Source organism: Nycticebus coucang, chromosome 2 (assembly GCF_027406575.1).
Source record: "Nycticebus coucang isolate mNycCou1 chromosome 2, mNycCou1.pri, whole genome shotgun sequence".
Taxonomy (NCBI): Eukaryota; Metazoa; Chordata; class Mammalia; order Primates; family Lorisidae; genus Nycticebus; species Nycticebus coucang.
Window position 1 is genome coordinate 89,211,053 of NC_069781.1, and position 23,482 is coordinate 89,234,534.

Genomic DNA, 23,482 nt, shown 5'->3' on the forward strand with positions numbered 1-23,482 from the left:
GTACTGTTGCTAACTGGGGTGATGAAAACATTTTGGAAATACTGATGATAGCAGCACGGTATTATGATCGTAGCTAACCCAACTGAATTAAACACTTAAAAATAGTTAAAATGGCTAATTTTATAAGTACCATGTGATTAAAAATTTATTCATGTAACACATAAAAAAACATGGTTTTATACCCTCAAAAGTTGAATTATATGTGAGTCATATCTCAAAAAAGCTATTCTTAAAAATCACTTAATACATCCTGGAGAGAAGAGAGCAAGATGGCGGCCGAGTAACAGCTTCCTTGCATCTGGGGACCGTGAGTCTGGGGAGATAGGACTCCAGGCATCTCTGGCTGGTGGGATCTGCCTATCATCACCCCTGCGAGGATACAGAGAATCAGCAAGAGACTTCTGGACCCCAAAAGGAGGACTAAAACAGTGGAAAACCGGCAAGTGGTCGCATGTGTTCAATCGGTCTAAACCCGCCCGCAACTGTAAGTTCAGTAGCAGTGAGACTGCAAACCAGAAAGGCCTTACCTGTGAACTGTTTTGGTGTCTTTGGACTTGGCACTCAGTTGAGGTGCCTTGGGCAGAGCCTGAGGGGGAATGCGGAGAACTTTGGCTGTTGTCTAGGGCCCCAGTCTGACCTGCTGAGCCAGACGGAGCTACTAGTGTTTGGCTGTGGGCCACAGGGAGCCATTGTGAGGGATCTGCCCCGGCAAGCTCTGCCCTCAGGGTCGCAGAGCTAGAATTGAGTGGGAGCTGGTAACCCAGCACCGAGTAGCCTAAGTGTGGGGTCTGAGCCGCCTTGCAGCCCTAACCCTCAGGGGCAGAGTGAGACGGTTTTGGCACACTGGGTAAGTGGATAGCCACTTCAGCAGTGATTCCAGCGACAAGCACTTTCCTGGGAAGGCTTCTGCTCAGCAAGTTTACAAGTTCAAAGTGCCTTTTAAGTGGGCTGAAGAGAGATTTAGGGTGTCTACCTGCTGGGGTTTGAGAAATCAGCAGCCTCCAGTCTTATCAGAACTGTGATTAACACCTCATACCCCAGAAGACCACGTGTTGCCCAGACAATATTCAACAACATATACATACTGCTTTGTTTTTGGTTGTGTTTTTTTTTTGGTTTGGTTGTTTTTTTTTTTTGTTTATTATGATGTTGTTGATTGTTGTTTTGTTTTTTAAGTTCAACCTTTTCCATACAGATCCTTTTTCTTTCTCAATTTCTCTAGTTTAATTATAATTTCCCATTGCTGCCTATTTCAATAATTACAACTTCATTTTTGTTAGTGTTTCTACTGCTATTATTTGGTTTTTCCAGCCAATTTTATCCCGTAAAGTTTTCTGTTCGCTTGTTTTGGTTTGATTTATAGCATTTTTGTCTTTCCTCTCTACTTGGTGGAGGTGGGGTACTGTGTCTGATCAGGTTAGCAAAGAGCTGCTGACCTCAAGGGAACCACCCAACTGGGCACTCCCAGATGGTGGTTTTTTTTTTAAGGTTGTATCAAAGTACCCTACTGTACACCTATATTGCCCTGTCTCCCTCTTTCTGTACCTCTCTTCTTTTTGTCAATATTCCTTTTACCCACCCCCTCTCCTTTCTCTATTTTTCTCTTTTTTTTCTTATCACTCGGCCGTCCTTTCTTTCATCCCTTTTTTGCTCTTAAACCTTCTCACCCTTCGGGTCCTGTAACCCTTAGTCCACAGGCACGAGAACTTAAAGAGCAAGAGGAAGTGATAGGAAAATTAGGGCAAGGAAACAGATAAAAGAAATCACTCATGAGGAAGAATCAGCAGAAAACTCCAGGCAACATGAAGAACCAGCCCAGAACAACCCCACAAAGGGACCATGAAGTAGCTACTGCAGAGGATTCCACCTATAAAGAAATGTTAGGAATGACAGAAAGGGAATTTAGAATACACATGTTGAAAACAATGAAAGAAATGATGGAAACAATGAAGGAAACTGCGAATAAAGTGGAAAATAACCAAAAGGAAATTCAAAAACAGAATCAAATAAGAGATGAACCATATGAAGAATATAAAAAGGATATAGCAGAGCTGAAGGAAATGAAACAGTCAATTAGGGAACTTAAAGATGCAATGGAAAGTATCAGCAACAGGTTAGACCATGCAGAAGAAAGAATTTCAGAAGAAGACAGAGTTCTTGAGGTAACTCAGATAGTAAAAGAGGCAGAAAAGAAGAGAGAGAAAGCAGAACGTTCACTGTCAGAATTATGGGACTTTATGAAGCGTTCCAACATACGAGTTATAGGAATTCCAGAAGGGGAAGAAGAATGCCCCAGAGGAATGGAAGCCATACTAGAGAATATTATAAAAGAAAATTTCCCAAATATCACCAAAGATTCTGACACACTGCTTTCAGAGGGATATCGGACTCCAGTTCGCCTCAACTCTAACGGAGCTTCTCCAAGACACATTGTGATGAACCTGTCCAAAGTCAAGACAAAAGAAAAGATTCTGCAAGCTGCCAGGAGTAAGCGCCAGTTGACCTACAGGGGCGAATCCATCAGAGTGACCGCAGACTTCTCTAATGAAACTTTCCAAGCAAGAAGACAATGGTCATCTACCTTTAATCTTCTTAAACAGAACAATTTCCAGCCCAGAATTCTATATCCTGCTAAGCTAAGCTTAAAAATTGACGGAGAAATCAAATCATTTACGGATATACAACACTGAGGAAATTCACCACAACAAGACCAGCTCTACGGGAAATACTTCAACCTGTTCTGCACACTGACCACCACAATGGATCAGCAGCAAAGTAAAAACTCAGAAATTAAAGGACAGAACCTAACCTCCACACTGATGCAAAGGATAAAACTAAGCAATGGACTCTCACAAAAGAAGATGAATAGAATACTACCATACTTATCAATTATCTCAATAAATGTTAATGGCTTGAATTCCCCACTGAAGAGACATAGATTGGCTGACTGGATTAAAAAACACAAGCCATCCATTTGCTGTCTGCAAGAAACACACCAGGCTTCAAAAGACAAATTAAAGCTCCGAGTCAAGGGTTGGAAGACAATTTTTCAGGCAAATGGCATTCAGAAGAAAAGGAGTTGCAATCTTATTTTCAGATTCATTGTGGATTTAAAGCAACTAAAGTCAAAACAGACAAAGATGGTCACTTTATATTGGTCAAGGGAAAAATACAACAAGAAGATGCTTCAATTCTAAATATTTATGCACCCAATTTAAATGCTCCCAGATTCTGGAAACAGACCTCACTCAGTCTGAGAAATTTGATATCTGATAATACCATAATTACAGGGTACTTTAACACTCCTCTTACAGAGCTGGACAGATCCTCTAAACAGAGATTAAACAAAGACATAAGAGATTTAAATGAGACGCTAGAACAACTGTGCTTGATAGATGCATATAGAACACTCCATCCTTAAGATAAAGAATATACATTCTTCTCATCACCCCATGGAACAGTCTCCAAAATTGATCATATCCTGGGACACAAAACAAATATCAACAGAATCAAAAGAACTGAAATTTTACCTTGTGTCTTCTCAGACCATAAGGCACTAAAGGTGGAACTCAACTCTAACAAAAACACTCCACACCACACAAAGGCATGGAAATTAAACAATCTTCTGTTGAATAACAGATGGGTGCAGCAAGAAATAAAACAGGAAATCATTAACTTCCTTGAGCATAACAACAATGAAGACACAAGCTACCAAAACCTGTGGGATACTGCAACAGTAGTTTTGAGAGGAAAATCCATTGCTTTAGATGCCTACATTCGAAAAACAGAAAGAGAGCACATCAACAATCTCACAAGCCATCTTACGGAATTGGAAAAAGGAGAACAATCGAAGCCTAAACTCAGTAGAAGAAAAGAAATATCCAAAATCAAATCAGAGATCAATGAAATTGAAAACAAAAGAATCATTCAGAAAATTAATGAAACAAGGAGTTGGTTTTTGAAAAAATAAATAAAATAGATAAACCATTGGCCAGACTAACGAGGAATAGAAAAGTAAAATCTCTAGTAACCTCAATCAGAAATGATAAAGGGGAAATAACAACTGATCCCACAGAGATACAAGAGATCATCTCTGAATACTACCAGAAACTCTATGCCCAGAAATTTGACAATGTGAAGGAAATGGATCAATATTTGGAATCACCTCCTCTCCCCAGACTTAGCCAGGAAGAAATAGAGCTCCTGAACAGACCAATTTCAAGCACTGAGATCAAAGAAACAATAAAAAATCTTCCAACCAAAAAATGCCCTGGTCCAGATGGCTTCACACCAGAATTCTATCAAACCTTCAAGGAAGAGCTTATTCCTGTACTGCAGAAATTATTCCAAAAAATTGAGGAAGAAGGAATCTTCCCCAACACATTCTATGAAGCAAACACCACCCTCATACCAAAACCAGGAAAAGACCCAAACAAAAAGGAGAATTTCAGACCAATCTCACTCATGAATATAGATGCAAAAATTCTCAATAAAATCCTAGCCAACAGATTACAGCTTATCATCAAAAAAGTCATTCATCATGATCAAGTAGGCTTCATCCCAGGGATGCAAGGCTGGTTTAACATACACAAGTCCATAAACGTTATCCACCATATTAACAGAGGCAAAAATAAAGATCACATGATCCTCTCAATAGATGCAGAAAAAGCATTTGATAAAATCCAGCATCCTTTTCTAATTAGAACCCTGAAGAGTATAGGCATAGGTGGCACATTTCTAAAACTGATTGAAGCTATCTATGACAAACCCACAGCTAGTATTTTACTGAATGGAGTAAAACTGAAAGCTTTTCCTCTTAGAACTGGAACCAGACAAGGTTGTCCTCTGTCACCTTTACTATTCAACATGGTGCTGGAAGTTCTAGCCAATACAATTAGGCAAGACAAGAAAATAAAGGGAATCCAAATGGGAGCAGAGGAGGTCAAACTCTCCCTCTTTGCTGACGACATGATCTTATACTTAGAGAACCCCAAAGACTCAACCACAAGACTCCTAGAAGTCATCAAAAAATACAGTAATGTTTTAGGATATAAAATCAATGTCCACAAGTCAGTAGCCTTTAACAGTAGGCAATAACAGTCAAGATGAGAAGCTAAGTAAGGACACAACTCCCTTCACCATAGTCTCAAAGAAAATGAAATACCTAGGAATATACCTAATGAAGGAGGTGAAGGACCTGTATAAAGAAAACTATGAAATCCTCAGAAAGGAAATAGCAGAGGATATTAACAAATGGAAGAACATACCATGCTCATGGATGGGAAGAATCAACATTGTTAAAATGTCTATACTTCCCAAAGCAATCTACCTATTCAATGCCATTCCTATCAAAATACCAACATCGTACTTTCAAGATTTGGAGAAAATGATTCTGCATTTTGTATGGAACCGGAAAAAACCCTGTATAGCTAAGGCAGCTCTTAGTAAAAAAATAAAGCTGGGGGCATCAGCATACCAGATTTTAGTCTGTACTACAAAGCCACAGTGGTCAAGACAGCATGGTACTGGCACAAAAACAGAGACATAGACACTTGGAATCAATTGAAAAACCAAGAAATGAAACTAACATCTTACAACCACCTAATCTTCGATAAACCAAACAAGAACATACCTTGGGGGAAAGATTCCCTATACAATAAATGGTGTTGGGAGAACTGGATGTCTATATGTAAAAGACTGAAACTGGACCCACACCTTTCCCCACTCACAAAAATTGATTCAAAATGGATAAAGGACTTAAATTTAAGGCATGAAACAATAAAAATCCTTAAAGAAAGCATAGGAAAAACACTGGAAGATATTGGCCTGGGGGAAGACTTTATGAAGAAGACTGCCATGGCAATTGCAACAACAACAAAAATAAACAAATGGGACTTCATTAAACTGAAAAGCTTCTGGACAGCTAAGGAGACAATAACCAAAGCAAAGAGACAACCTACACAATGGGAAAGGATATTTGCATATTTTCAATCAGACAAAAGCTTGATAACTAGGATCTATAGAGAACTCAAATTAATCCACATGAAAAAAGCCAACAATCCCATATATCAATGGGCAAGAGACATGAATAGAACCTTCTCTAAAGATGACAGATGAATGGCTAACAAACACATGAAAAAATGTTCATCATCTCTATATATTAGAGAAATGCAAATCAAAACAACCCTGAGATATCATCTAACCCCAGTGAGAATGGCCCACATCACAAAATCTCAAAACTGCAGATGCTGGCGTGGATGTGGAGAGAAGGGAACACTTTTACACTGCTGGTGGGACCGCAAACTAGTACAACCTTTCTGGAAGGAAGTATGGAGAAACCTCAAAGCACTCAAGCTAGACCTCCCATTTGATCCTGCAATCCTATTACTGGGCATCTACCCAGAAGGGAAAAAATCTTTTTATCCTAAGGACACTTGTACAAGACTGTTTATTGCAGCTCAATTTACAATCGCCAAAATGTGGAAATAGCCTAAATGCCCACCAACTCAGGAATGGATTAACAAGCTGTGGTATACGTATACCATGGAATACTATTCAGCTATTAAAAAAAATGGAGACTTTACATCCTTCGTATTAACCTGGATGGAAGTGGAAGACATTATTCTTAGTAAAGCATCACAAGAATGGAGAAGCATGAATCCTATGTACTGAATTTTGATATGAGGACAATTAATGACAATTAAGGTTATTGGGGGGGAGGAAAAGCAGAAAGAGGGAGGGATGGAGGGGGGTGGGGCCTTGGTGTGTGTCACACTTTATGGGGGCAAGACATGATTGCAAGAGGGACTTTGCCTAACAATTGCAATCAATGTAACCTGGCTTAGTCTCAATGAATCCCCAACAATAAAAAAAAAAAAGAAAAAAAAAAGATAACAAGAAACTCCATAGGTTAAAGAATAAATCATAATGAAAAAGTTTTTTAAACTTAAAACTGAATAACAAGCTATAAAATTTTTAGGATGAAACAAAAATGTACCTGAAAATTTCATTATTAAATGTACTTCTTCTGATGAAAAAAAAAAAAAGACTTAATAAAAGGCATTAACGTCAAAAAAAATAAATAAAAAAAAATAAAAATCACTTAATACATCCTGATAAATGCATTAATTTAAAACTTACTGTAAATTAATAGCAGCATCAAAACACCATCACCTTTCAAGTACGGGGCACCTATCTCAGATTTGTCTTTGTGTCACTGTGTAGCTGCATTTTCTCCGATTTTTTCATTTAGTTCCATACTAAGCAAGAAGAAAGTCATGTCATAACTTTTTCCTCTTCCACTACCTTCCTTGGGTAAGATTAGATCCCATTTTTTTTTTGGGGGTATCAATATTAGGTATTGATAGATTGTTATCTGTAGGTTGGGCTAAAGAAATCTTAGAGAACTCTATTGAAAGCCTAACTACCATTTCTAACAAAATGCATCCTGAGTTTCAGTAGCCTACTTGAAAAATTTTCAAATCAATCTTTTTTAGAAATTGGATATTATTCCTATGAGCTTATATCCAACACTACCAAAAGGTGGGAGGAAAGAGTTAGGAAAATAGATTATTCTCCTTTGTATAATCAGAAATAGTAGTGTTTGAATTTTTTACTTAGGTGCCCAGAATTGAAATTTTTGTCAATGACTAAGAATTACATAAAAAGTGCCACAATTAAAAATAATATGTAAAATGTATATTACATATTATTTAATGTCTTATCTTTTTCATGTACTACTGTTAACTTACTAATTCTAGAGCAGTAATATAAAATATTTAAACCCAGAAATTAACAGATTGTTAGAGCTGGAGAAGCCTCTGACTTTCATAAAAGAACACTATTTCTTGCTTGTGAATGAACTTCTGTGTGTTTTTGTACTTACTCCATTTGGGAAAGAAGAGACTACACATTTTTTTTCTTTGTTATTTACCCTAAGCTGGAATATCAGACCTAAATTCAAGTTCACTGAAGTATACTTGAAGGGTGTTAGGTTTGGAAGCATAAATTATGTTATTGGAATAAACATAAACTACAAAGAAATCATTATAGCCATCATAGCAGGAGCAGAATCCCACAGCCTCTATGAACAATTTTGCAATTCAAGTCCATGTGGAAATGGTAATTTCCCTTCCTAAAGAGAAATACAGAATGGCATTCATTATGATTAAGACCTTGTAAGTACAGAAAAGTGGAAGTGTGAAATTTATAATACTATAAACATGCTTATTATACAAACATCACTGCAGACGGGGCCTAGATTTTTTTTCAGTCTTTGCTCATCTTACAAGGGCTTGGAGTCTCATGAAGTGAGAGCTGTGCTGGCCTTGTGAGTAACAGGATCAGTGTCTTTTCTTTTTCTGTGGCCAAGTTTGCTGGGGAAGTTAATAGCAAAAACGCCTTCAAATTTCAAAACATTCAAAATGGATGCTGGAAAGAAAATGCTTGTAGTGTTTAGAAATCTGGGGAGATTACTGGAGAAAAGAGATATGTAAAGTGACGAGGAAGATGTTGTAGAGAGAAAAAAGCAGCACTGAGAACACCCACCAAAAGAAGTAAGTTTTTACTGCAGCAGAATCAGCTGCGGTGAGTACGGCTGCTGCAGGGGAGAAGAGGAGCAGGGGAGCGACTAGCTTGCACTGGCCCCTTGAGGGGCTCGGCTCTGTGGGCGCTGTGCTCTACTGGCCCTGCAGTCTCCCCTCTGCAAGCACATCACAGAAATGTGCTGAGCCACAAGGCACGGTGCTATGTATGGTGCCGTCAGCTCCTGTCCACTGGTTCTCATCCAATTCTGAGAAAAATCAACAAGAGTCTCTCCTGCATGCGTGAGGCAAGCAAGAGTGTTGAGGCCTAAGTCAGAGGCTTCACGGCCATGGTATTCAGCAAGGTCTTGTGTTTCAAAAAAAAAAAAAGAACTTGCTGTGGTGTGAAAGCAAGTTAACTGCACCCAGGCATGTTCTACCAGTTTCCTCTAGAACAGCGAGGAATACAATCTTAGGCAACAATGCCTTGTTTATAGGCTAGTGGTGAATTAAAAGGAGTGAAAAAGAAAATACTGTTCTGGGGTGTCCAACTTGAGGCCTGAGGGCCACATGCTGATTTTGTGAGGACTTTTTTTTTGGCTTATCTGTGTTGTTTTTGCTAATCAGCTTTCCTTAGTGTTAGTGTAATTAATGTGTGGCCCAGGACAACTCTTATTCTTCCAAAGTGCAGCAGAAAAGAAAAAAGGCTGGGCACCTCTGGAAAGAATATGTTTTTAAAGAAAGAGCAAAACACAAAGGGAGGATGTGAACATGTTGCTAAAAAAAGTGGGTACTCATCTCTAATATCTGATAACTTCCCCAAACGTTGTATTTTTAATTCATCAACCTTCGGTGCCTGTATTTGAGAAGGGAACTTTGGTTCATTAAACATGTAACGTTTCCCTTCCTGAGAGAGCACTGTACCATATGCACGTGGGATGAAAAGATGACTAAAACTCCATCACTGATGTGTCTGCATCGTCACCAACGCTACAAAGCAAAATTTAATCCTCTCTGAGGGAGCTTTTAGAATTTCAAAAACATTGTTCAGCTGATACTCATCCTGGATAGAGTATGTCAATAATACAATTTTTTTTTTTTGCAGTTTTTGGCTGAGGCTGGGTTTGAACCCACCACCTCCAGCAAATGGGGCTGGCACCCTACCCCTTTGAGCCACAGGCGCCGCCCAATAATATAATTTTTTAAATGGTCTGTTCTCTTGCTATTACACATACCTTTATAATCAATTTTGAGTTTGTGCTCTTCTCTGTGGTAAGTGTTCTGCACATGACTCCATCCAATTTCTTTTTTATTTAGCAAAAAACTGAATAAAGAAATTTGTCCATGGCACAATAACCAGTGATTGGCAGAGCTGAAACTTTAAGACATTAACAGCTTGTGCTCACAACTACTAGTGAACAAGGCTTGGCAAAAGTTCTCTGTAGCAGGCCAGAGAGTAATTTCTTTGCTAGGCTTTGTAAACCATTCTATCTCAGTCACAACTATCCAATTCTGGGAGGCTCCTGTGGCTCAGTGAGTAGAGCGCCAGCAAGTGGTGAGTTCGCCAAGGGTGGCGAGTTCGAACCTGGCCCCGGCCAAACTGCAACAAAAAATAGCCGGGCGTTATGGCGGGCACCTATAGTTCCAGCTACTCAGAAGGCTGAGGCAAGAGAATCGCCTAAGTCCAAGAGCTGGAGGTTGCTGTGAGCTGTGACACCACGGCATTCTAGTGAGGGTGACAAAATGAGACTTTGTCTCTAAAAAAACAAAACCCCCCCAAAAAACAACAAAACACAACTATCCAATTCTGCAGCCATAGACAATACAGAAATAAATGGGTGTGGCTGTGTCTCAATAAAACTTTATTTATAAAAATGGGTACAAAGCCATAGTTTGTGCCTCCTGCTCTAGATGCAAATTTTGTATGGAATAAGGGGAAATAAGTGTTTATACTGACACATAAGCTCTTCTAAGGGAGTAGCTCTGATTCAACAAGGGTTTCACAGAATGGGTCGGGGGTCCAGTTGTTTAGGAATTTATAGTCTAATTTAGAAAGGCAATTTTGTTTCTAAGAACAAAGTAAATGGTGCTACATGAATTGCTTAAAGGATGGATACCATCACTAAAGATGGTGGGACTTCATCTGGCCACAAAGTTAAAAAAAAAAACAATTATTTCCTGTATATTTACTATGTGTCAAGAATCATGCTAAGTGTTACACATATATATCTCTGACGTTGTACAAAGCAATTCCAGGAGTTTGGTCCTAAGGCCCGAAAAACCAAGTGACTGGAAAATGGGTCTACAAATAGAAGTGTTGGAAGTTGGATTTGCACCTAGCTAGACTGACTTCTTTATTATAAAACTGTGTTCTCTCCTCAGAGAGAGGCAGAGGTGGGCTACAACTAAAGGAATAGGAGATAAAGGGTGAACTATGATGGTTGGTACAAAATTCACCAAAACTACTCGATTGTTCCTTTCTCTGATCTGCTTATGTCAAAACAGATGAGAAGTTACTAATTTTTCTGTGACTTTTACTATTATTAAGGAAAGAAATATTTTGTGCCATTAAAAGAGAGGGTAAACAGTAATTCCTATTCATTAATCACAACACACAGGTTTTGCAGGACAAGCAAGCACATAACTGTGCACTGTATACAAAATGTTAACTCTTGTAAGGATAGGAGGCAAAACCTACCCCAGCGACTTACTTAGCTGCCTGACAAGTGCTGACTTACCATCATATTCTGGGAAGTAGTCGACTAGATGGGAATACATGATTTTCTCCTCTAGAAGATCTTTCTTGTTTAAGAACAGAATAACCGAGGAGTTCTGGAACCAGGGATATGTGATAATTGTTCTAAAGAGTGCTTTGCTTTCCTCCATTCGGTTCTGAAAAAAACAATCATCAGAAAAACAAGGAGTGACTTTGTGATTATTCAGTCTGTGAACTGTGTCTGTTTCAAGTCCAACCCATCGTATGCATCCAGTTTCTGTAGCTACTGGATGGGTTTGTCAGGATTTATACGCAAATGATTTATGACACGCATTGGCTGTTTTCATTATGCAAACTCTTGGGCTGACAAGCAGAAGAGAATAATAATAATAAATATCTGTTGAAATAACTCATGGTTGAAAGAGAAAATAATCAAAGCCTAGAGAATCATGTTGTATCTGGCATGCTGTCATAAATTTCCTCCAAGAATTATTCATTCATGACCAAATACTTAAGATCTGAATTAAGAACTAAATAGAAGGCTTCATTCTGTGTTTCCTAAACTATATTTATTTGGGGGCCTCCTAATTAACTCTATTTGAAACAATTTAAACAAAGTTATTTAATTCTTTGCCCAAAGCATATATTTATTTCCAGAATTACTGCTCTTTTATATGTATCTCCCTATACATACACACATATATCCCTTGATAAACCTATGAAAAAATATTTATCATGCATTTCCTATTCATCAGCGCAGATTTTCTTCCTATGTTTCCTATAATTTTTATACAGAATTGTGGATATACAAATGTGGTATTTCTCACCTTCAGCATTTTAAGTTTCTCACCTGAGGAAGCTATATGTTCAAGGCCATCTTGGTAACAGAGATCTTAAATGTATTCTCCAGGAAATCAAGTCATCTTGCTCTTATAAATGAAGATGTGAATGGAGGCTATCCCTGAATTAAATCACTGCTCTTAATAAAAAATGATCATCAGCCTCATAGCTTCTTCAGTATCTCTTTACCGGTTCTTTGTACCACAGATGCACCCACCTCTCTAAATCATTCCCACCCTCGGGTCAGGGATGAATGCAGCAGATTTGGGGGATTCTCCTTTCCCCGAGGATATAAAGGCCACCTTGTCTGGGACATACTTTCCAACCCCTTACTTAGTTCTATGTGTTATCAGTGAGTTTTAGGCAATGGAAAAACCTGCCTGGAACTGAACTGAGCCCACCTCATTGCTAAGGTGTGGCTTGGTGGTTCTAGCCAGAGCAGCCCAGTCCCTCCATGTGGGTTGCCTCAGGGCTGGGCTGTGATCCAGGCCCAAGTCACTCCAGCTTCTCTCCCTTCATTTATGGTAATCAGTTTAGCCAAGCACCTCCACCGAGCCAGTTAACCCCAGGATTCTTGCTGGGAACACAGGAACAGGGAACCTTGCTTTTGTGTAGTGTGAAGGAGGCATCTTGGAGCCTTGCAAGTTCCACCACCACCTTGAAACTGAGGTCCTGCTCACCTACGTTTAGCTGTGTACTCAGACCATAGCTGAACCTGCTTAGGCCAGTCACATCAGTCAACAGCATCTTTTGCTTTTTAATCAAGTTTGAGTGGTGTTTTTCTGTTTTGTTTTTGTACAAAATACCTCCAGTTGATACCTGGATATATACCCCTCCAAATTTATAAAAGAAAGGTAATGATACTTGAGGATGACATTAAGACTGGGAATTGCAGCTGTGCTGTGAAGGCCTTCAGCTCGGATTTTGCCCTCCAGCAGTGGAATGGCCCAACCCTCACAGTGCAAAGCTGCAAAGGCCACCCACACTTCAAAGAAACAGAGCAATGGCCAGATCCTAGATATGTCTCGCTCTTTTTTTCTGTAAAGGTGTGCCAATTCAAATCATGCAGATCTTTGCTGAATTAGATAAAGCACACTGTCTCTAATTTCTTCAACCTGTTAATGTTGCGCCTACAACTGCTTAGATTAATTAACAACAATGAAACACCTGGGCTGACATGGCGAGAGATTATCACATGGCTCAAAGGACAGGGGTTTATTTCACTGCATACATTTCTCTTTCATATAAGTGACATGCGCAGCCTTTAAAAATATTTTTACTATTTACTTGCCTTTTGCATCATAGCCAATGTTAAGATTTTAAGTCATGGAAATAACAGTCACTGAAAAATGGTATCTCATTTAAAGTTTTATAGGCTGAGAATTTTAGAGCTGAAATTGAAAGGCCCTATTAAGAACAGAAAGAATTTTTAAAAAATTCAAAGAAGAGACCGTGACATCTTTGATGGAGAGTTAACCATTTTCTCCCTTAATTACAGCTGGAGAAATTCTAGAAAGTCATACCGAGGTCTCTGCAGAAGCCCTGTCTAAAGGGTAGTGTTATGTACCCCTTGGCATCAAATGATGAGTCTCCAATAGAAATACTCATTATATTTAGTGTTCTTCAGAAGGGGCTTTACTTGGGCCTTTTCTGGTTGGAGTCCCTCAAGTGGAAGAGGCTAGAACCTGGGAAGAGACAGGGAGAGTGGGCTTGACTTTGTGGTTAATACAGGAGGTATGTCAGGTCTCAAGACTTGACGGAAAACCCCAGGCTTTGGATGAAGTCTGCTGGGAGGGGGCCTTGCACTGGTCCATGGGACAGTGGCCAGGAAAGGGACTAAGCCCAGCACTGTGTTCCAGGGAGACCCTCCCAGAGAGCTGTCCCTCTTTACTCAGCCTGAGGCACTCACAGTAACCCTGGTAGTCGGTCCTGGGGAGCATTTCCCTGTTCACCATCTGCTATGTGGACTGGAGCCTAAGTGTCCAATTCAGAAGACAGACAGACTGGAGTAGGCAGCTGACCAGCAGCAGAGTACCACAGGGCCTTCAAACAGACCAAGCAAACTGAGTCTCTGAGGTGGGGCTAAAGAAGCTGCATCTAACCCTCCAAGTGGTCCTGACACTCAACTTGATGAAGCATTGGGCTGAACAACAGCTTCTCCACTGTTACTGTCATTCTGAGTCACCTACCGGTCCTATTACACAAGGCTTCTGTGTCAGCATGGGTAGAGCTCAGGGTTTGCATTTTGAACAAGCTCCCAGGCACGGCTGAAGCTGAAATTCCCAGACTACACTTTGAGTTGGCTGGAAGGTGCAGAAAGCTTGCTGAGCCAGGGATGATGAAGGGGAAGGTAATGGTTTATCTTTTTTGTGATAAGAAGAGCAAGGTGACACTTATGACTGGGTATCTGATTATTGCAATCAAAATTCAACTTTTTGTTTTTCCCAGTAGAGTTACGATTCTTACTTTATGCCATATGACTTATTTTTCACTCCACAGTGAAAATTCCTTATGCTCTTATTTGCTCCTTCATGGCGAATACTACAAGCTGCCAGTCTGTCATCAAGCCTAGACGAAATCCTAAATGGACTATGTGAGGTTCTCATGGTGACACACAGGTAGTGAAACATGGACAGCGTGAGGCGTAATCCACTTTGCTTGGTAGAAACTGCAATGTAGAAGTAAACAGCATGTCCCAGGAAACTTTGTGGTACTTGCTTTTCAGTAATTTGGTAGGGTATGAGGGTTCAAGGAGGATCAACGTATGAGACACGTGTATGACCCATGACTGAAAATCAGGATGCTTTGTTTACTCTGAAGATAGGCTGGAAGGCTGTTCTTTTCCTGGGGGGTTTAAATAGTTGGGAAATGTACAAAGAGGCACTAGTAAAGTTTTACTATCTCTTGTTAATGGGGTAGGCCTGGCCTGTGCAGGAGGCCCAGGAAGCTCCCAACTCCTTGTCATCCCACCCGCCACTTCTCTCCAACTGGCACTGTCTCGTCTCCTGCAGGGCAGCCCTGATGCAGGTGGGGAAGCTGGAAGAGGGAAAGCAGAGACGGGCAGGCTGCCAGGAGTAGGTCCTACCTGTTTCTCTGTCTCTCGTGGAAAGAAAGGACCAGAGGGGCCATAGAGCCTGAGGAATGGCTATAAGTAGCCACAGTGACCTGGCTGGCCTCCATGCAGTCACCTGCCTCTGAGACATATGGCACTGAACTGTCACTCGCCCAGACCACACTGATAGTAAGTCATTCCTCCCAGGGGCTGGACCCAGTGACGGAGCAGAGCACTAAGCTGGGAAGCATTCGTCCTAATCCCCTGCCCTGAGGGTGGGGCAAGGACAGGTACCTGCTCCATGCTTTGTGACTGCAAACAGGACAGTGTGACCCTGGAGTGTCCTCTAGGCACGGGCATTGGAGAAAGCCCTGTTTGAGCATCAGTGGGGTATCTTACACACCTGATCTTTAACATCTCAAATCAATTCTCAAATGTTCTAATTTCCAGAAAATACTACTCTTTAATCTCCTACTCCTTCAAGATCCAGATCAACAGTGACTGCCCAGGGCATCTCTGCCCTAAGCCTTTGTGGGGCTGGCCCCTTCCTGCCACCTCTACATGCTGTCCTATCTCTAGTTTGCCCACCATTCAGTGGACATATCCTGAGAGTGGTGAGATGCTGGGCATACACAGGGGCAGCTACAGCCCGTCCTGGGAGACTGAAGAGGGCAGGCACATGCAGTCCATGTGGTGGCCGACAGTGGTGGTAGACAGAGGAGGCTGGGGTCACACAGCAAGGAAAGCTTTGATCAGGGCTTTGGTCAGGGAAGGCTTAAAATCAAAGGAAGTTTCTAACTGAACCTTGATCAATAAATTAAACATATCAAGGAGGGAAGGAAAGCAGAAGCAAAGGAAAGGAGAATTTAAACCCATGACCCTGTAAAGGGATCTGTGAAAATCCTAAATAAAATGGTTCCCCCGGGCTTCTGAGCTCTGTAACAAGCACTGACTAGGAAAAACTCCCCTGCTGACAACGTGAGACACTTCCTCATTCCCATCTCACGGTGAGCTCAGGGATGGCATAAACATCATGAAGAACTCACATGTGCACCCTCTGTCAGTCCTACGATAACTGGCTGGGGCTGTAGTGCCGGTGTGTTTGTTTCCAAAGCTGGGATCCATGGAAGTCCATCAGGAAGCCCCACTGGATAAGAACTCGGGTGGGCACACCTGGATGAGATTATGACTAGAGGTAAGAGGCCGCTGCCTGCCATGGCTATGTGCAGACATCCTTCCGATCAAGATAAAGGCCAGACACAAATCCCTGCATAAAGATCACCAAACGGCCTAAAGGGACAATATTTTATGTCTACACACTTTGTATCCCTGTTGCCATCGAGAGCTCAGGTTTGCCCTCTCTGCCAAGTTGGCGCTTCCCTCTGTCAAAAGTCAGCATTCAACCAGAGAACTGAACATCAATTTTAGTAACTTTTGCGACTCGTTACCTTGCCAATAAGTACATGCTCTTCTCACAAAACTCATTTTCTTAGAAAAGAGAAATTTAGAGTAAGACCCTTAATTCTTTTACTGATACAAGTCACCCACCTGCCTGCCTTTCACAAAGCAAAGAGAAGCTACTTGTCCTTTCCCCACCCCACACCTTGTGGTTATGTTTTTCTCCCATCAGTACCCTTGGCAAACAACAGTGAATTACACTTCTTGTAAGGTCTTCAACGTAGCCTTTAAAGACAAAACTAGACACTTAGGAAACATGTATGTGGAGTGTCAAATGACCTCACCACTGAGGAACAGACAGCCACCTGTCGTTCTCAGCTGCCCTGAGGGTAGGACGTGCGCTGGAGAAACTGGGACGAAGCTTTCTAGGGCAGAGACACTCTCAAGTCTCAAAGAGACACACAGGGTTGTGAGTAACCCACAAACTCACTAATTGATACCAGACGCCAGTCAGGTGGCTATGATTCTGTTTCTCAGGCTTTCTGCCAAAAAGGGCTAGAGCCAAGTGCGCTACTTAAATGAGCCAGGTCTAGATACACAGATACAGAGTGAATATGTGAACACGACAGTGAAGTCACTTGCTCAATAGAAGAGAAAAGCACGCAGTTTATAATGCCTTGCAGTACTTCTAAACCCAGATCTTCCGAGTGAAGACAACATCTGCTGGTCACATACTCACTCACAATTTTAATGCCTAGTAGCTGCTCACAAGGCTTCCCTCCATACACTGCACGTGACAAAAAATACCTATACCAGGTACCATTTTTCCTGGCACTTCTGCCTATGAAATTGACAAGAAAAGGAGACTATCAGAATACAGGGATTTTATGCTTCAGAAATTTATATAAGACTATTTCATTAATAAACAGCACTCTTTACTTTTAATTGTTATAAGTTTCACTATTCTTAGACATAACTCACTCAAGAACACCTTATAGATTATTTTATTTTATATTTTTAGAGACAGAGTCTCACTTTGTTGCCCTCCGTAGAGTGCTGTTTCATCACAGCTCACAGCAACCTCCAGCTCTTGAGCTTAGGCAATTCTCTTGCCTCAGCCTCCTGAGTAGCCGGGACTATAGGCGCCGCCACAATGCCTGGCTATTTTTTGTTGTTGTTGTTGTTGTTGCAGTTTGGCTGTTGTGGTTTGGCTGGGGCTGGGTTCGAACCTGCCACCCTTGGTATATGGGGCTGGTGCCCTACTTGCTGAGCCACAGGTGCTGCCCCATAGATTACTTTATTAAAGGACATTATCAGTTTTTAAAAGCAAGACAAGTTAATTTCCTTCCTTAATAATGACCCAGGATAATGTAAAATTTGAGTTAAAATTATTATTTGTAGCTTATCAAACATTGAATAATTAATTTGAAACATTTGAACATATTCTCTCAGGTATTTATTTCATTTGTTTATGTCTACTGGGTAAATAAATCCAGCACCTTAGAAGACAGATAACTCTAAAGCTATATGTAAAAAAAAATCCACAAGCTTGGTCTTCTGCATATTTTTTCTTCCCTGTTAGTCAGGGAAAAGCTTGCTGTGTCTGACTTTGTATCTCTGGCAGGATCACACCGTTAAATCTCCCATCTGATGTCACCACCGTGAGAATTCAAAACACATTCTGTGCAAAAACTCCTGTTGATGGGAAGGTGGGAAAGGAAGAGAATAAAAGTCCATGGAGAGAAGGGAACACTTCTGCACTGCTGGTGGGAATGCAAACTAGTATGTCCCTTCTGAAAAGAGGTTTGGAGAACACTTAGGGAACTAAAGGGGACCTGATGTTTGATCCTGCAATTCCTCTACTAGGTATATATATATCCAGATGACCAAAAATCACTTTACAACAAAAACATTTGCACAAAATGTTTACTGCAGTCCAATTCATAATTACCAAGTCATGGAAGCAGCCCAAGTGCCCATCGACCCATGACTGGATTAACAAATTGTGGTATATGTATACCATACAATATTATATAGCTATAAAAAAAGATGGAGACTTTACCTCTTTTACATTTACATGGATGGAGCTGGATCATATTCTTCTTAGTAAAGTATCTCAAGAATGGAAGGAAAAATATCCAATGTACTCAACTCTATTATGAAACCAATATATGATCACCCACACTTTCATACAAATGATAAAACACAATAATAGCCCAGAAAGGAGAGAAGAGGAGGGAGGGGGATGGCTGGGTAGAGGGAGGGTAATTGGTGGGACCTCACCTATTGTGCATATTGCAAGGGTACATGTCAAATATATTAAGAGTATAAATGTCTAAACACAACCATTAAATAAGTGAGGTGAAGGCTATGTTAACCAGTTTGATGTCAGCATTCCAAATTGTATGTAAAATCAGCACATTGTACCCCATAAATGCAGTAATGTACACAGTTATAATCTAATTCAAAAAAAAAAAAAAGAAGAAGAATAGAAGTCCAGGAATTCACATGAATCTGTCTGAAAATATGCCACAGAGGATCTGGCGAGGAGATTATGCTTATGTGGCAGTGTTGCCTGGTGGTAAAGGCCAGCGCTGTGAGCCAAGGACTTTGATTGGAAATAGCTCTGTTTCAAATACTCTTTGTGACTTTGGGCAAGTGGCCAAACCTCTCTGAGCCTCGGTCGCCTCATCTATCTCCTGAGGTTTCTGAGGACAGAATGACACAGTGCACAAAAAGCACCTAGCTAAGGCCCAGGCACACAGCAGCTTCTATCACTGATGGCAAAGCTAGCTACTATGCTAAGAATTTCCTGGCTTACTATTAAATTCAGCTGATTTAAAAAAAAAAAAAAAAAAGAACCTTATGGTAAGTCAATTTGTTTCCCTCATATCTCTGGCCAAACTGTAAATCCAGTGAAATCCTTCCATTCCCTGGAATTGCACATAATTTATTCAGGTTATAAATCCAGACACATTTGATTTATAAGAAACTGAAAAATCATCCAGATTTCTGCTCACTTCCCTCACATTGAAAATGTTTCTCCCTAAGAATCTCCATATGTTAAAGGGGAGTTATCTTCAACATCTCTAAAAATGTTCAATACTCTCAACCCCAGAGTAAACCAAGAAAACAACAGATATGATATATAAATGGAGCAGCGGAGTGAGAAGTAACAGCGGCTTCCTGGCCATCCATTTCTGCTATCCAAATCAGACAGCAGGGATGGAAATGAAAAGGATGCCAAACTCAGCTGGACAGATACTATTTCCTTGATAATTTTCTTAGTCTTTGCAAATCTTTGCAAGCAATTATTTGAGATCAAATTTGGCGTATTTCCTAGGCTTGAAGATTGCTCCCAAAGGCTTTACTATCACAGATTCTGCATATGCATCAATGCATTCTACCTGTGCAGGATGTTTAGAGAAGAAAAGAAATGGAACATATTTGCCTATTACCGCCAAGGTCTGTGGTTTTCAGGTAATGCGATGAAGTCACAGTTGAGGCCCTTGTAAAGTGAACTGGAGCAAACCACAGTGTGTTGTACAAAATGGAAAAAGGAGAGAGGATGACCAACAGAGACTGGAGGCTGGGCACAGTGGCCTGTAATCCCAGAACTCTGAGAGGCCAAGGTGGGATGCTTGAAGCCAGGAGTTTGAGAACAGTCTGAACAGGAGACCTCATCTTTACAAAAAATAGAAAATTACCTGGGCATGGTGATGCTCACCCTGTAGTCCCAGCTACTCGGGCTGAGGAAGGAAGACTGCTGAAGCCCAAGAGTTTTGAGGTTGTTGTGAGCTAGGATCATGCCACTGCATTCTGGCCTGGGCTACAGAGTCTCTCCCCTCACGAGAGCGAGAGAGAGATAAAGAGATAGAGATTGCAAACTGGTCAGGGAGAGACAGTGTAAAGCAGAGTCAGAAATGGCACAAATGTGTGACCCTTTCTCATATGAATATCCACAGTCCTAGAACTTAGACAGGATTCATAGAGAAAATTAGATATCTTCTAGTATTTCAATTCGGTCAAGTGACCGACAGCCTCCTTTTGGTCTGCTGCACGGTACACTGACCTTTCCATTTACCAATTACCCTTGGGGCCACACCCTACCTGCTTTATGCATACATGCCACTGACCCAAAGTCTATCCTTAACTTACATACATTTCTTCCCTGCCTCATAACACTCCTTGCTTACTGAGCTGGGAGCCGAATATTTAACACTGTGTATTCGTGACAGTGATTCTTTAATTCACTGAAACTTCCCTCCTCCTTCCAGTACTCCATCCATAGCTTTTATTCTGTGCCATCACTTTGGGCCAATGTCATTAGTAGCTCAAGAAAGAACAACACGTCCTGGCTCTCTGATGTAATACCTGATGGCCAGAGCCACTGCCTCCCCATCACACGGCACACTCAGATCCTGTGTGCTGTCACTGTCACCCTCACACCGCCTCCCCGTCACACTGCAAACTCAGATCCTGTGTGCTGTCACTGTCACCCTCACACCGCCTCACCGTCACACTGCACACTCAGATCCTGTGTGCTGTCACTGTCACCCTCACACCGCCTCCCCGTCACACTGCAAACTCAGATCCTGTGTGCTGTCACTGTCACCCTCACACCGCCTCCCCGTCACACTGCACACTCAGATCCTGTGTGCTGTCACTGTCACCCTCACACCGCCTCCCCGTCACACTGCAAACTCAGATCCTGTGTGCTGTCACTGTCACCCTCACACCGCCTCCCCGTCACACTGCAAATTCAGATCCTCTGTGCTGTCACTGTCACCCTCACACCGCCTCCCCGTCACACTGCACACTCAGATCCTGTGTGCTGTCACTGTCACCCTCACACCGCCTCCCCATCACACTGCAAATTCAGATCCTCTGTGCTGTCACTGTCACCCTCACACCGCCTCCCCGTCACACTGCACACTCAGATCCTGTGTGCTGTCACTGTCACCCTCACACCGCCTCCCCGTCACACTGCAAACTCAGATCCTGTGTGCTGTCACTGTCACCCTCACACTGCCTCCCCGTCACACTGCACACTCAGATCCTGTGTGCTGTCACTGTCGCCCTTACACTCTCTCCCCATCACACTGCAAACTCAGATCCTGTGTGCTGTCACTGTCACCCTCACACCGCCTCCCCGTCACACTGCAAACTCAGATCCTGTGTGCTGTCACTGTCACCCTCACACCGCCTCCCCGTCACACTGCAAATTCAGATCCTCTGTGCTGTCACTGTCACCCTCACACCGCCTCCCCGTCACACTGCACACTCAGATCCTGTGTGCTGTCACTGTCACCCTCACACCGCCTCCCCGTCACACTGCAAACTCAGATCCTGTGTGCTGTCACTGTCACCCTCACACTGCCTCCCCGTCACACTGCACACTCAGATCCTGTGTGCTGTCACTGTCGCCCTTACACTCTCTCCCCATCACACTGCAAACTCAGATCCTGTGTGCTGTCACTGTCACCCTCACACGGCCTCCCCGTCACACTGCAAACTCAGATCCTGTGTGCTGTCACTGTCGCCCTTACACTCTCTCCCCATCACACTGCAAACTCAGATCCTGTGTGCTGTCACTGTCACCATCACTCTTCCCCCTCCACTAAGCATCTGGGAGCCAGGTAACTGCTCTCAGCTTTAACAATGTGGGCCTTCCTTCCGGCCTGAAAGCACAATGACCGACCGACCAGTGCTTTTCAAATGGATTTAAGTTGAAAGCTATATTATGTTTCTCATAAGCTAATGGAAAAGATACACACTTTTGCATAATTAACATACAAATTTACCTTCAGATTTTAGTCAGAACAATAACTTATTCAGCATTCCAAACTATTTTAACTTCCTATATCCACATTCATATAAAACAGTAACATTTCAACAATCAAGTGGCCTTGGTAATGTTGCTAAGCCAGCAATCAAAACAACCAAGGAAACAACAGACAGACCAACAGCATATGGTGGCTACTTGAATGGGCAAACCCTAACACTGAACTTTAATGAACCATTTAGCTGTGTGCCCAGAGACCAAAGGCACAATTTGGCTGAACTAGGTCATTTGCTTGTAGAAACAGCTTATTTGCTCAGGTACACTTAGTATCTCTTTGCTAGGGTTTAGCCAGAATCAGAAACAAATAACTTAAACAGGGAAATAGAGATTATTCCCATAGACATTTGTAATTCCTCTTTTCCTTGAGTATTACTCTGAACCACAGTTGAGCAATTAATGTTGGCTCCAGGGCCCAAGCTGGGGCCAAAGGACTCCACTTGTAACCCGTATGTTAGGAACTGTGAAGAATGGTAAACAGAGGAAATGGAGTTTTTAAAAAATTTAAAGTAGGGTGGCACCTGTGGCTCAGTCAGTAAGGCGCCGGCCCCATATGCCGAGGGTGGCGGGTTAAAACCCAGCCCCGGCCAAACTGCAACCAAAAAATAGCCGGGCGTTGTGGTGGGCGCCTGTAGTCCCAGCTACTCGGGAGGCTGAGGCAAGAGAATCGCTTAAGCCCAGGAGTTGGAGGTTGCTGTGAGCTGTGTGAGGCCACGGCACTCTACCGAGGGCCATAAAGTGAGACTCTGTCTCTACCAAAAAAAAAAAAAAAAAATTTAAAGTAAATACAGTATAGTGAGTTTTAATTCAATTTGTAACATGTAGAATGTATTTGCATGTATGCATGGTGATGTGCAGACTCCTCCAAGAAGACTAGTTCAACAGTTTTTGATTCCCTAAGAACCTGAGTTTCTGAAATTCTGATCCAATACAAATGTTGACAGCAGGAAAAAAACCCCCAAACTCAACTGTAGAGAGTAAATTTTAATTGTCTTTTCTCAAGCTATGCTTGGATTTCTATGTTAAAAACTTATTTAAATAAAGTTTAGTAATTTTTGCCATTATAAAATTAATATATGGCCATGATAGAAGAGATGAAAAGAATAAAAGAA

The 23,482-nt window shown here is 41.6% G+C and overlaps 1 protein-coding gene across 1 annotated transcript in view; it reads right to left on the minus strand.

Annotated features, from left to right (window-relative positions):
- The window catches only part of GNAQ (G protein subunit alpha q), a 328,961-nt gene that overhangs the window by 7,634 nt on the left and 297,845 nt on the right, over positions 1 to 23,482 (minus strand). The window contains exon 6 of the mRNA XM_053575717.1: positions 11,261 to 11,414. Within this exon, the coding sequence (XP_053431692.1) occupies positions 11,261 to 11,414 (154 nt within the window). The remainder of the gene's footprint in view (positions 1 to 11,260; positions 11,415 to 23,482) is intronic.